The sequence below is a fragment of the Dufourea novaeangliae genome, unplaced genomic scaffold, assembly GCF_001272555.1.
Source record: "Dufourea novaeangliae isolate 0120121106 unplaced genomic scaffold, ASM127255v1 scaffold54, whole genome shotgun sequence".
NCBI lineage: Eukaryota > Metazoa > Arthropoda > Insecta > Hymenoptera > Halictidae > Dufourea > Dufourea novaeangliae.
In genome coordinates, this window is record NW_015373944.1 from 3,064,327 (window position 1) to 3,078,621 (window position 14,295).

The 14,295-nt window shown below is 38.2% G+C and overlaps 1 protein-coding gene across 1 annotated transcript; it reads left to right on the forward strand.

Annotated features, from left to right (window-relative positions):
- The first annotated feature begins 3,850 nt into the window (after window positions 1–3,850).
- Window positions 3,851–14,262, forward strand: LOC107185966 (phosphatidylinositol 4-kinase alpha). Its single transcript, XM_015573743.1, is given in 22 exon segments — window positions 3,851–3,940; window positions 5,281–5,674; window positions 5,858–6,372; window positions 6,457–6,772; window positions 7,300–7,524; window positions 7,609–7,795; window positions 7,912–8,107; window positions 8,223–8,471; window positions 8,553–8,905; window positions 8,987–9,407; window positions 9,476–9,583; window positions 9,648–9,854; window positions 9,922–10,048; window positions 10,051–10,161; window positions 10,231–10,723; window positions 11,211–11,346; window positions 11,429–11,761; window positions 11,836–12,354; window positions 12,444–12,790; window positions 12,867–13,143; window positions 13,218–13,624; window positions 13,885–14,262. Coding segments are annotated over 22 exon segments (6,237 nt in total). The 3' UTR covers window positions 14,111–14,262.
- The last annotated feature ends 33 nt before the right edge of the window (window positions 14,263–14,295 follow it).

Consider the following 14,295-nt stretch of genomic DNA (forward strand, 5'->3'; position numbering starts at 1 on the left):
TTCCATAACACGCGGTTTTTCACTAGGGCGTGCATATCGATGCACAGGTGACATAACTTAATACGTCTTCTTTTTATGCACCGATACTTTATCGCGATTCCCAGTACACGTGTTCCATTATTTCATGGAACTTGCAAATACGAATGATACCTTTGTGTTTCGCGACACTGGTTCCGGGATTGAAACGTGCTGTCGCGTCTCGTAGTATTGCGCTAACTGCTATAACATGCCTATCCAAGAAGGCACCACCACGTTTTCCCCTCTATTTTAAACATATTGGTGTGGTTTCCGTTCTTTCTACTCTGTATTCGAATCTACCGTTGATATTTATTTCACACATTAATAAGTTGAATATTATTCTTTTAATCAGCTGACCGTTATTTATCAACCATTGTGAATATATTGTATTTTCTACGTTCTGCAATTTTCCTTATGTAGATCGTATTTCGTTCTACATTCATAAATGATATTATATGATTGTATTAAAATGACTACTGAAATTATTGCACATATCATCATCACATTACTACAGTTTCTAGTGAACTAAATAACACTACCATGTTCTCAATGTATACTCGATTAATGAAAAAATAACAACTGTTTAAACAATAGAATGATCTCTATTGAAATATCCGAGATTAATATCTCGTGTTAAATTGAACACTTAAAGAAAGTACATCATAACCAATATGATTTCGTCTGTATGACGTTCGCCTTTAAGCCGAACATTAAATATTCAACTCATACTCTTTTAATACAAAATGGTTATGAATTATATCACTAACAATAAACGCGGCGTACAAAATGACCATAACCTAACTAAGAAACACAACAAATGAATGTTACTACTCGCGGATATGCAATCGTACGATTGCATATCCGTGTTCACTGTACTCGCCAAAAGCACGTATACAACCAGTTGCCCGTGCCGTTTCGGACCAATCGTCCTACGACATGATTGGGGACTGGAGGAATAAAAACATTCACTCACCCGATGACTGAAGAGCTCCCTTTAATATTCTCTCTCGACGAATCTTGAAAAATGATGTAGCTTCGCCCAAGGACATCCTCTGCAGTGTTTGTTTATGCAGCATCTGATAAATCTGAAACAAAGGAACAGAACACGTAATAACCTCTTCTCAAAACTCTAGCTGTTTCAGTTGAACAGTGTAAGTAATAAAATATGAGGATACTTACAATCTCTATTTGTAGAGCTTCGCCCAAAAATCCACTTCAGTGATGCACTGACTCTACTTTCGCGAACGAGTACTTTCAAGTAGAAAAAAATGAAAATAAAAAACTATCGCGACCGAAAATCTCAACCGGCGAACAAATGATTCTACTTTCGCGACACACAAAGCAAAGAGTGTCCCGAAACTCTGAAAATAATTTGAGATTGTACGCAACAAACACTGACTCTAATTCCGCGAAGATTATAATACATCTCCGGTGAGATCCTAATCGGTGCCAGTTCGCTCCGCATAAACAGAAAAAACTTCGATGTAAACAAACACTGACTGGACTCGACCGCCTTGCACGCGGCCACCAAATACTGTGGAAAAAAAGGGGGGAAAGAAATACAATACGGCGCACGTGCACCGGCTTAGCCCTTTTATTTTTATATTTTACCAAGTGTTTTTATCATGAAAATACTGTCATTCGACGATAAATATTCAAATATGAATTTAACTACGCAAAGGTACCATAGTTAAAAAATATTCCGAAATAATTCTCCATTGTTTCAATACATTATATTCATTACTGATATATATTTGTTATTAACATATTATATTGAAGACATTCGTCGTTAGAGTTTAAGAATGTTCGTTATTTCTGTCTACATCGCGTACCGAATTTTATAAATATTGAGAAAATCGTTGCAAGGATTAAAGCTTCGTTATTTACTTAAGCTTCGATGAGCATCGTAAACTACGCAGCTTCTATATGTATAATTAAACCCCGATTCTATATGTATAATGAACTTACACCCGAAACCGTATATAAATACAAATACGATGACATCGTAATGATAAACTCGAAAAATTATTAAAATTTAAACAATTTCGCGACCGAAATCCAATAAACTATGAGTATTTCGAATTGAAACTTCTGGAACATTCCCGTTTAAATTTCCTAATGATCAAACAAGAAGCCATATTGAATGCTTCAATTGTGTTTGAACGCGAAATATTTCTCGACAAAATTCTTGTTTGCTTTCAGCACAATTAATCAGAAAATCGCGATCAAGTTTACGGTCAAAACAGTAAAAGTGTACTAAAATAAAAATATCTAGTGGAATATTAACTATTTTGTTGTAATACATCACCAGAATTCACCAATTTCCCGCCAAATTGCGTCTAATGGGATTGGCATCGTTGGCGTGTTCTTTCTAGCCGGAATTCTGGAACAGAAAATAAACGTTAATACCAAGTAATTATACTAAATTAACAATGACTGAGTCACGACGAAACAATTATTGATTGGAGGAGTGTCGTTAAAGATTGCAAATTAAACAAAAACTACGTAAATACTAATTGGTACCGGGTGAGAACAGAAATCGTGAAAACAGTTCACTTTATTCAGCAATATTATTAAACTGAAACGATTATTTAGACTGAATTGTATAGATATTAAACGAAAGTAACGATAGAGTGCTAACGAAAATACTAATAGCATAAATAATTTAAAGTGAAAAGTAATAATACTTACTTCGCCACGAGCGAGATCACTACACGTCTAATCAGTCCAGCTTCCCTGAGACGAATGACCGTTAGGCTGGCTGACTGGCTGTCATTGGTTGATTCGGTTATGTATAAGGCCTGTGATTGGTGCGTCGGTTGGTGAAGAACGTGAGGATTGGTCGCTTTCCTGCTTGCTCAACTTTCTATTTGAACGAAATAGAATATTTACCGCCGAATTATATTTCAATATATTTTCTTATATGCACCCGAGATTAATTCAGGAGGGAATGACTATCATGAAAGGGAAACAAAGAGACACACACTATCCCCGAAAATGTGACATTCCACTTCGTAATAGATCGAAAGTATTAATTTTACTCTCGTCTTCTCGAAGTTTTCAATCCTCCAATGGTTCTCTAACGCCATCTATGATAAATATATCCTGTCAATTTGACAATGATGCCAAAGTTTATGAAATACAATACAATAGATATTACCAGTTAAATAATAGATCAAAACTATTTTTCATGAAGAAAGCTTGACTAGCTAAGCTCTAGTTGGGTCGAAGTTCATTGTTTAATTACTTCCTCACCAATTACCAGAAGGTAATTGATTGTGCGTATTAGGATTCTTATATCACGTTATCAGATAAAAAAAATATAAAAACGAATAAAAAGGGAACGTGGAAAACGTAACACTACTAAAATGTTCATTAACGATGAAATTTAGAATAAGTTATCATATTTCATCAGTATTACAATATTCATCTTTTAAACCGAAGCATCGGATATTTTTATTCCCACCAAATCATATTGGGTACACGTATTATGAATGGAATATATAATGCTCCATTTGTGCTAATAATACTCAGAATTCAAGCTTTATCGGTAACGTCGGGTATTGGCACTGAAATGGTAAGAGGGTTACGTAGCCCTCCGAACGTGGGACAAAAAAGAGCATTGGATGATAGGTCTATTCTATACCTAGTCGGTGCTAATATCGACATGAACTTACAAGATTTGAACGAGAAACAGAACGGTTAAGAATTTGAATTTAAACTTCGACTTCGAGAATCGATGTCTCGAGTCTCGAGGGACGGCTGTCAGTGGGGCGAGCAGACGATATTTACAGGGATTGTAAGCCGAAGGTGGCTAAAGGTAGTGGACAAGATGGTGGCGGACGAGAAACTGTTTTTCTCGAAAGCTGTCCAACATTTGGCCAGATGTTTAGCAGCGATCAAACCTACGCCATGGGAGAAGGTATGTGAATATTTCATCATACGTATTAAATGAAGGAAACGTTTAACGACATTTAAACATTCATAAAAATTTGACATTTGATCAATGAAGATTAGGTTAGCTGTAAGGACATGTCAGCTGATATCCTGACATGTCATCCTGTGATATAATACGAAGGACAGTCCGCTAAATGTCCCGTGTGATAATGACAGGTTCACGACTATTAATTAACGTCACTTTTCTTTAAAAAAACAAGATTCGTCATGCGTTATAAATGTAATTTACCTTTTATAGCCACATTTCTATCAACCAGAAATTGTTAAATTATTACTTTATTTGCTTGTATATATAAGGCACCAGTAATTAATAAATGATAATAGTTTCAATATAAGACTATATTCTCTTACTAGAAAATACACAGCTGTCACATTATGAGATTACACATTCTTGAAATAGGATCAGGTTTAATATAATTAGGAAGAAATGATTTAGATTTTGAAGATAACTATTTTTATTAATAATATTTTAAACAACAATTAGACTTTTACAATAATCCTTTCCTTTTGTGAAGGCATTCAAAGTGTTTATGTATACTAAGTTTGCTTCAGTATTCTGTTGTTTTTTATGACTTTAATTAATGTTAACTAAGTTTAGTAATATAAATGATATAATTAGTTTATATCATGTTCATGTTTTAAATTTCATCACAAAGCAATTAATCTTTTTCTTAAAGAGTAGGTACATAAAATGAAAAATATTTTTATACTATATTCCATTTATTCAAATCTACTTCTTCAAAGTAGTCAATATAATTCGGATACCTGAATTCTTTATATTCGCAGGAGTTCATATTAAAAAGTCTTTAAGCTTTTATTTTATCATCTATTGTTAGTAGCATTATAATGTTCCAGTAATAGCTTTTATTCAGATAAATAACTTCCACTGCAATTTTCCTTCATATGAATGTAATTCTTCTTCATATGAAATATTTCTGAAATTTCTATATATTTCATTCATGTCCCTTAATACGTGTATAATTTTTTTCAGCCCAGTTTAATATTTGTATATATAATAATAAAACCAAATAAAACCGTTTTACGCATACATTTAAATCTCTTGCTCCATACATAACGGGAGTTACTGTGTGACAAAAACGGGCTATAGAATAATAGAGAATTGAAGAAGATTTAATTTAAATTTCTACTTACACACTGGTGTCGAATAATCGGTCGATAAGATTCTTTATACATGAATCGAATCGGCCCAAGTCGACCCAGGGGATGGCATTAATAATCTTCAATGTCGTTAAATGTATTTAATGAAAAATTTGGTGATTAAGCAATCCTTGTACTTTGATTCAGGTGATGCAGTTGTTCAAATTATGCCCACAAGAGTCTGCTCAAGGTATATACAGATTGGATAAAAGGGGTCAAGATGCAAGTATTGCGTTGGGAATATATTTTCTGGAGTCTGGTCTACAACATCGCGATCGGATATTACCTTATCTTTTGCGGTTGCTGCGGGGTCTTCCCAAGGCTGTTTGGCTGGATGAGGTTAGATGTTCACCTACTGAACGTATTCCTGTTGCTGAACGTTTTAGTTTCTGTTTGAATACATTGCTAAGTGACATTGCGGCCAGGTGTGAACCTGTACGTGAAGAGATTATTTCTACACAAGTAGAGATATTGGCAGTGTTAACGAATCTAATAAGGGGATACAAAGATCAAAATGGTAGCAGAGGAATGCAAGCAAAGTGTAAGTATACCGTATATAGTAACTAAGCTAGTCGCGTACTAGATTTTACTTATCACTCAATAAAACCTCGTACAAGAGTAATAAATTCATTTGAAAACGGAATGTCAATTCGCATCAATATCCAGATTCTTTACAACACTATTTAATTCTACACATTTCTAAATATAACGTTCTTTTTTTCAGTGTCATTATGCAAGTGCATAGTTCCAGTCTTGATCGGTCTAGCCCGTTCAATGGGTCGTTTCGCATGCACAGACCCACCGCTCCTTTGTCGAATTTTTCCAAAACCAGAACCGCCTCCGTCAGTACCAAAGACAGAAATGCGTTTAACGTCGGACAAGAAGCAATACAGTTTCTCTAACTTCCGGCCAATCATTCCTCGATCCTTAAGCGGTAATTTAAATCCTCATCCAGCTATAGACAATGCGCCGAATCTATTAACCGGCGATCAGGACTTGCCCTATGCGAAACGACCATCCTTACAATCGTACTCCTCAGTACCGTATGATCCAGCCGTGTACTTCTTCAGCCGATACGGATCAAGCTTCAACCAATTCCCTCAAATGCGATGCAACGAAAGTCCCGAGAGGAGGGCCGGGATGCAATTTAGCGTGGTGCATTTGCAAAGCGTGTTAGCTTTAGCAAAGAAATTACTCACCAAAGAGATTCTAACGTTTTTGGACGAAGAAGCTCAACAAGTTAGTTTATCTGTTTTTTTTTCTTAATGCAGTTCTACGGTACCGTATTACTTGCTTTATTGGAACCATTACCGCTCTGTTTAGGTATACAACTCTGGTCAGGTGCAGATATTTCCTTATCGGACATTCAACGAAACAATGAATCTTGTAATGGTTGCTCTTTTACGAGAATTACTGCAAAATCAACGTGATCTCCCTACTCCTTTTACGAAAGATGTACAGGAGTTTGTGAAAGGCCTCTTTTTATCGGGTCAAACGGAATTACAGTCGCGTCAGCATGACGCAAGCGAGAGGGAAGACATGGATACCAATTTTCGAACTGTAAATAGATTTAAAGTAAACGTAATGGCTAATTCTGCGTGTGTCGATCTACTGGTGTGGGCAATCGGCGACGAAACTGGTAAGTGCAAATTAAACTGCAACACGAGACTTGTATAAACACAGAAACCAAATTAATTTTAGTAAATCTGTTTTGCCTAGTAAAATATGTCATTAAATTCTTGTATGTCACTGGGAAGTATAGGTCTGTTACGTTATTTTTACAGTGAGAGACCAGTATGATTTGTCTGCACTATTCGCAGATATAAGTTCAATGCTGATCGGCGATGGTATTAGAATTTAGCTTATGTTGCATTTCGATTGCCTGTCCTATGTTTACAATAACGTTCAATAGTTTTTAACTAACGAAAACCGCCTATTGACCTCGTTGGCCTAATATTTCAATTTCACTAAACGCAAGTTTCTTAACTCGTTCTAACCAATTCATTGAATTAGTTAATACAGAAACAAATAAACAAGTTTCGATCATTCTTGTGCATTTCATCCCTTCAAAATGTTTCTTAGAATTAACAGTTATTCGATCCATGAATGACTGCGTGCCGCTTATAAATTTGTAAATACAGTATACGCGAGTGAAATTCTTTACAGGTGCTGATAGTTTATGCGGTCGTCTAGTCGAAAAGATTAACTCTAATCATGGACCAAAATTGGTGCTAGCGCATATGCCTTTATTAATGGTGTGCCTCGAAGGCCTAGGGAAATTGGCACAGAAGTTTCCTAATATAGCAAGTACTTCTATTTATTATCTTCGGGATTTTCTTGTCGTGCCATCGCCAATTCTTCTCAAATTGCACCGTCAACAGAATGGAAAAGGTAGTTTGGATCACCTATATATTAACATTTACCGGGGAACACTGTTTCATGTATAATACAAACAATAAAATGTTTCATCCGAAGGAAAAGAAATGCACGATTCGAAACAGACTACATCGTCTATACAAACGGCCTTTGAAAAACTACGTGATGCAGCTATTGGAAATCTTTGCATTGCTTTGGAAGCTGCGCACTCCGTAAATCCAGATTGTGTGCCCGCATTGGTCGCCAGTGTTTCGAATAGATTGTTCGCTGCTGACATATGTGACGGGTACAATGTTTTCTACAGCTCAATTTATGAGTTTCAATTGGTTCCTTTAAAGTTTCATGTCTCAGCTTTTATGATTTCTGATTTATTTTCAATACTTTTAGCGACTCCGATGAGAGATCAAATAGCGAGTTAATTTCGAAAAACATAGTAATCATGTTGGGACACGTTGCTGTTGCGTTGAAAGACACCCCAAAGACCATGCGCACGATATTCCCATTTTTTCAGCAATTATTTTGCCGTACACCGAGCGATCTTGATTTTCTAATCGTCGATCAGTTAGGATGCATGATAATCGCAAAATGCGAGTCAAAGGTTGAGTTTAAGATTAATAAAAAAAAACACCAATATGACTGAATTAGCCGGTAACATATTTGTATATACAATCGCTAGGCGACAAAGTGTGAATAAATGTGTTTTTATTTTTCAGATATATGAAGGCATAATGCAAATGTTCTCTATGTCACTAGGCTCAAGTACTGCTACATATGCTTCGAACGACGATCGAAAGCAATATAGTCATGTAGCTAAGGCGGTAACGAATGCTCTCGCGAATATAGCAGCAAATTTACAAGGTGAAACAGAGTTGGACGATTTACTGCTTCATTTGCTTGAACTATTCGTTCAGCTTGGATTAGAGGGTAAACGTGCTAGTGACAAGGTGCCGAATAATGTTACTGCAACGGTAACTGCACTCGTCAATTACTACAATTAATATCGACTAAAACAGTTCAGTTTTAATTAATACGTTCTCTAATAGAAAGCAGCAACTAGCGCAGGACATTTGGGTGTACTTATACCTGTGATTGCTATATTAGTACGCCGTTTACCACCAATCAGACATCCACAGAAGAGACTTCTTAAACTCTTCAAAGACTTCTGGCTTTACTGTGTTGTAATGGGGTTTGCTGGTGACCAAGCATCGAGACTGTGGCCCGCAGAGTGGCATGAAGGAGTGAAGGAAATCGCTGTAAAATCTCCTTATCTTATTTCGCAGACCAGTGCTCGCCTTGAAATGAGGGAACTGCAGTATACTTCAGCTGTACGTAACGACAGCGTCCCCTTGAATGAATTGCAAGAGTTAAGAAGTCAAATAATAAAATTGAGTACCAGGTGAATATTGATCGTTAATTCGGATTTTTCATCGCACGCTGGATGGAGAACCGATAATGAACGGTTTCTTTTTTTCTATAGGACCAGCGACATATCGCAGTATGTGACAAAGTTACAATTCGCTCAATGCACGTACTTGTTGTCTGTTTATTGGCTAGAGACGTTACGTGTAGCGAATAATCCGGAGCCAAGCTTGCAGCCGATTACGGAATACTTATGCGACACTGATCTACAGAAGGAGAAAAGTGGTATGTGGCAGTGTATATGCTGCGTAGCGGATTCTGTCTTTGTGAAATTCAAAGACGTGATGCAGCGTAAACCAAAAGACGAGAGGCGCGAGAAAGAACTGGAGAATCATGCACAATTTCTTTTGGTGCATTTTAATCATGTACATAAACAGATCAGGCGAATAGCGGATAAGTATCTCAGCGCGTTGGTAGATGCGTTCCCGCATCTTCTGTGGAATTGCAAAGTGCTTTGGAGTATGCTAGACATATTACAGGCATGTATTTACATTTATTCTATATCTATTATTTCCCTTGAAATTATTATTACTAATTACACTTACAGATTCTATCGTTCTCATTACAAATTGATCCAAACGAGGAGACACCAATTCTACGGATACCCGGTACACCGTACAGTATCGAACTTATCGATACACTTGAAGCAAGAGAGGTACATACGCTATTACTGTGCAACATAAATCGCTCAAATATTAATACCAATTTGTGTAACGTAGATCATTGTGAAAGATTTTACTGCACGATGTAAAGGCATAGTACAAGAGGCGATGAAGTGGGCACCTCAGGCAACCAGATCACATTTGCAAGAATATGTGAATCAAATACCATCATCTGGATTGAAACACCATTCTGGCTTATGTCTGTCCACAGATTCAGTCCTTGAATTTGTGGATCTTGCTGTTTCAACATCCGGTCTGCCAAATGTAAACGATTTTCTGTAATGTCTCTAACCTTCCAATGTATTTTTAATATTATAAAATATTACTTTAGCAGACGAATTCATTGGACAAACGACCACGCGGTCCAAAAGGAGCCAGTTCGTGGCTTTTACTAATGATGTCTACACGATCACATTACGCCGGGGAAATCGCAGGAATACCTTCGATGAGAGTAGAAACAAAGTAGTCGATCAGTTGATCGACGCTGTTTGGATGGCCTGTCGTTCTCGCAACGATGTCAAGCATCGCAGTGCACTTTGGCGTGCCACTGCACTATTGATCTCTATGCCAGGTAGCTGAAAATAATTTTTTTACGACTTACCATTAATTTTCAATCAACGTGGTCAATTTATATTTTCAGGAATACACAGACGTTTGTTGCACACAGTAGCTTCTTCGCAGATAGAACTATTCACCCCTGCAGCAATGACCACAGCGGTCGAATGCTGGCAGTGGATGCTCACCGTAAGTCCGGATCTCAAGTTGCGCTTCTTACAAGAAATGCTTGTTGCATGGCAATACACTGTAGACAAGAGAATGGGTCTGTTCGCACCGGATGAAGAGGAAGTTAGTCCGCTGGCGGTGTACGAGGGCTGCAAATTGGGCCCGAATTCACCTCAAGTGAAACCTCACGATATTTGGGTTACTTTTATAGTGGAATTAATTGAAACCGCTAAGTACTCTTGCCAAGAAACAGTCGACATGATCGTTACGCTGCTACATCGGTCACTACCGATGACAGTTGGTGCTTCTGGCGAAGAGCCTGGACTGAGTCGACATGTTGCCGCAGTCGGTGTACGCTTCAAATTACTTTCTTGCGGACTACTTCTCCTTCAAGGGGACATTCTGCCCAGGTACTACGAAGAATGTATAGTCGGTGAATTCGGTAACGTGAGGTCCTCAAAAAAACGCTGGGCGTGCATGTTTACATGTTCCGGCTGCCGACACAGAGATCAGGGGGAGATATGAAGCTCGAGCTTCATTCAGGGCCGTGCGATGTCAATTCGAAAAGAGTACGCGGTCCGAGTCCTCGACAATTGTAGGGTTAGTTTTATTAGTACGGCAATTTGTGTCGAACACGAGACGATGGGCACTTAATACTGCACAGTTTTAATGAAAGACTACAAGCAGAAATTTTAAATATCAATTCCTAAATAACTTTCTAGCCTGATGATCAAGGTACATACTTCTCTAAGACGCGTACGATCCTGGGCGCGGAGACATCAACAGGTGTCGCGGGTCGTGGCTTATCTCTGGGATTTACAACCTCACATTATCGAGTTCACCGACTATACTACTGTGCGATAAATAAACGGAAGGATAACGGAGTCTCGGTTACAGGACTTTGAGCAAAAATGTATTACGTGAACGCATCTACTGTAACTGTTTGGACTACTTCTGCCGGGAGCGTCAAGTGCCTACACAGGAGCTTGAACAGCTACGAGAGGATCTCGTCACACTTATACGCTTCTGGCAGGTAAGTAAATAACATTGTGCGAAAATTGTGTTTTTAGCTTGAAGATGGTTATCATTTTGACACGAATTATTACTTCCGGCAGGTTATGCATAGCGATAAAAAGTATTTAGTGATGACCGGTAATGAAGGTGAATTTGAAATGCTAACGCCCCAGACCTATACAACTGGTGGCTTCGGGCACAGCGAGACAATTACCTCTCTGAGCACAGCTCTAGGTACAACGAACAATGAATTCACCAAAACACCGTCGAGCGTGCGGATTAATACAGTCCCAATGTCAACCAGCAGCAACACTCTCGGCAAACGCAGTAACCGTAGCAAACGTGTCATGAACGCGAATGTTTTCGTGAAGGATTACATAAAGAAAAGAAACTTAATTTTGGAATTGCTGGCGGTTGAAATAGAAATGCTACTGGTATTTGTAACTACATAATTTGCACTCCCAAGTTTTTATTGGAATGAATATTTTTGTTGTATATCAACATATAGGTTTGGAGAAATCCCGGTGGAAGGCAGGAGCTTGCACTGCCAGGTGAATCGAGTATCGCGGAGTGGCGTGCTAAAGGCATGAACGACAGATGGCGCGAATATACGCGTCTTGCGTGGGAAATCAGTCCTGTACTTGCTGTATTTTTGCCGGTCCGACTGAAGAATTCGGAAATTATTATTAAAGAAGTGTGTGGGCTGGTCCGTTCAAAACCTGTACCGGTTATGCACGTCCCAGAAGCTTTGCAGTATCTAGTGACCACAGACACGTTGCTCAATGATGTACCTGAAGTAAGACGCTATTCAAATCACATCAATCTTGAACATTTCTTGTAGTTAAACATTCTAAACGATTACGGTGAAATTACTGTGTTTCAGTTGGTGTACATGCTGACAAAGGTGCTAAGTAGTTATCCAGCAGATGCTGTGCTCTTCTATATACCTCAACTGGTGCAAGCAGTGCGCCATGATACCATGGGATACGTGATAGAATTTATCAAGAAGATTGCTAAACGTTCGCAAGTGAGTGATACAAAAAAATGGTGTTTATATCGTTTAAGTTAATACTATTCAATTTTACTTAAATTGTAATTCTTATTTATTTCGAGTAGGTAGTAGCGCACCAATTAATTTGGAACATGCATACAAACATGTACATGGATGAAGATAAACAAATTAAAGATCCTGTTCTTTTCGAAGTGCTGGATTCTTTGGTAAAAAGTATCCTAGGATCGTTGTCTGGCCCAGCAAAACAGTTCTACGAACGAGAGTTTGAATTCTTTGAAAAGATCACAAATATCTCCGGTGACATAAGGCCATATCCTAAAGGACCTGAGCGCAAATCGGCTTGCCTGAAAGCTTTGTCCAAGATCAAAGTACAACCTGGTTGCTATTTACCTTCTAATCCCGAAGCCATGGTGATCGACATTGATTATCAAAGTGGTACTCCTATGCAGAGGTAACTACACGCATATTCTGTTCTCCGTTTGTAACATTGTTGCGATTACTTCCTAATACCTTCTGGAAATTTACAGTGCCGCGAAAGCACCATTCTTGGCTCGTTTCAAAGTACAAAAATATGGAATAAATGAATTAGAAAATATCGCATTATCGGTATCGTCTAACGGTAAAGCGGAGGCAAAGAGGGAGCCCGAAAAAGAGACATGGCAGGCAGCCATTTTCAAAGTCGGTGACGACGTTAGGCAGGATATGTTGGCTCTACAAGTGATCAGTATTTTCAAGAATATATTCCAAAAAGTTGGACTGAATCTATTTTTGTTCCCATATAGAGTAGTGGCTACAGCGCCTGGGGTAATTGCACATCTATATAAGAATCATTTTAAATTTCTTATAGACAAACGAAACGAGATTAACATATGTTTCAGTGCGGTGTCATAGAATGCGTACCAAACGCGACCTCGCGTGACCAACTAGGCCGAACCACAGATATCGATATGTATCAATATTTCATTACACGTTACGGAGATGAAACGACAAAGGAGTTCCAGAATGTGCGACGTAACTTTGTTAAATCGATGGCCGCGTACAGCGTTATCACATATCTCCTACAAATCAAGGATCGCCATAATGGCAATATTATGCTGGACACAGAAGGTCATATTATACATATCGACTTTGGGTTCATGTTCGAGAGTTCACCGGGTGGTAATCTGGGCTTTGAGCCTGATATCAAATTGACTGACGAAATGGTACTCGTTATGGGAGGGAAAATGGAGGCCGCGCCTTTCCGGTGGTTCATGGAGCTATGCGTTCAGGCATTCCTAGCAGTAAGGTAAGCACTTTCTATACTCATTGTAAGTAGAAACAATAAGCAATGACCAGACGCACCAGCCAGCCGCATTAAAAAACACATAATTTTATTTTTCTTCCAAAACTTCATGTGAACAAAATTCTACACATTCGATTTATGTTTCCATGTGAAATCACCCCCTGCGCTCACTTCTAGTGTACTGGTCAGCCTATATACATATTTAGTTCTCTTGCAATGATTGTTTTATCAAATTTATGCATAATAATATATTTTCCTTCCAGGCCCTACCAAGAGGCAATCATTTCTTTAGTTTCCCTTATGCTTGACACGGGATTACCCTGTTTCCGTGGACAGACGATAAAGCTATTGCGTAGCAGGTTCGTGCCGACAGCCATTGATCGCGATGCGGCGGCCTTTATGCTCAATGTAATACGTAACAGCTACCTCAATTTCCGTACGAAAACTTACGACATGATACAGTATTATCAAAATCAAATTCCTTATTAAATTGAACGCGTTGTTCGCGAGATTTCTGTTGAAAATTGTTAGTATGTAACGGAGAAATTCATTGTTCCCGCAAAGAATTGTTGAACGAGTACATCGTGTATTATATATTGTTAGATATGGCAGTATCTACCTGCTGACTGTACAAACCTCTCAGTGTCAATGTTACTTCTTAGACTCACAGAAAT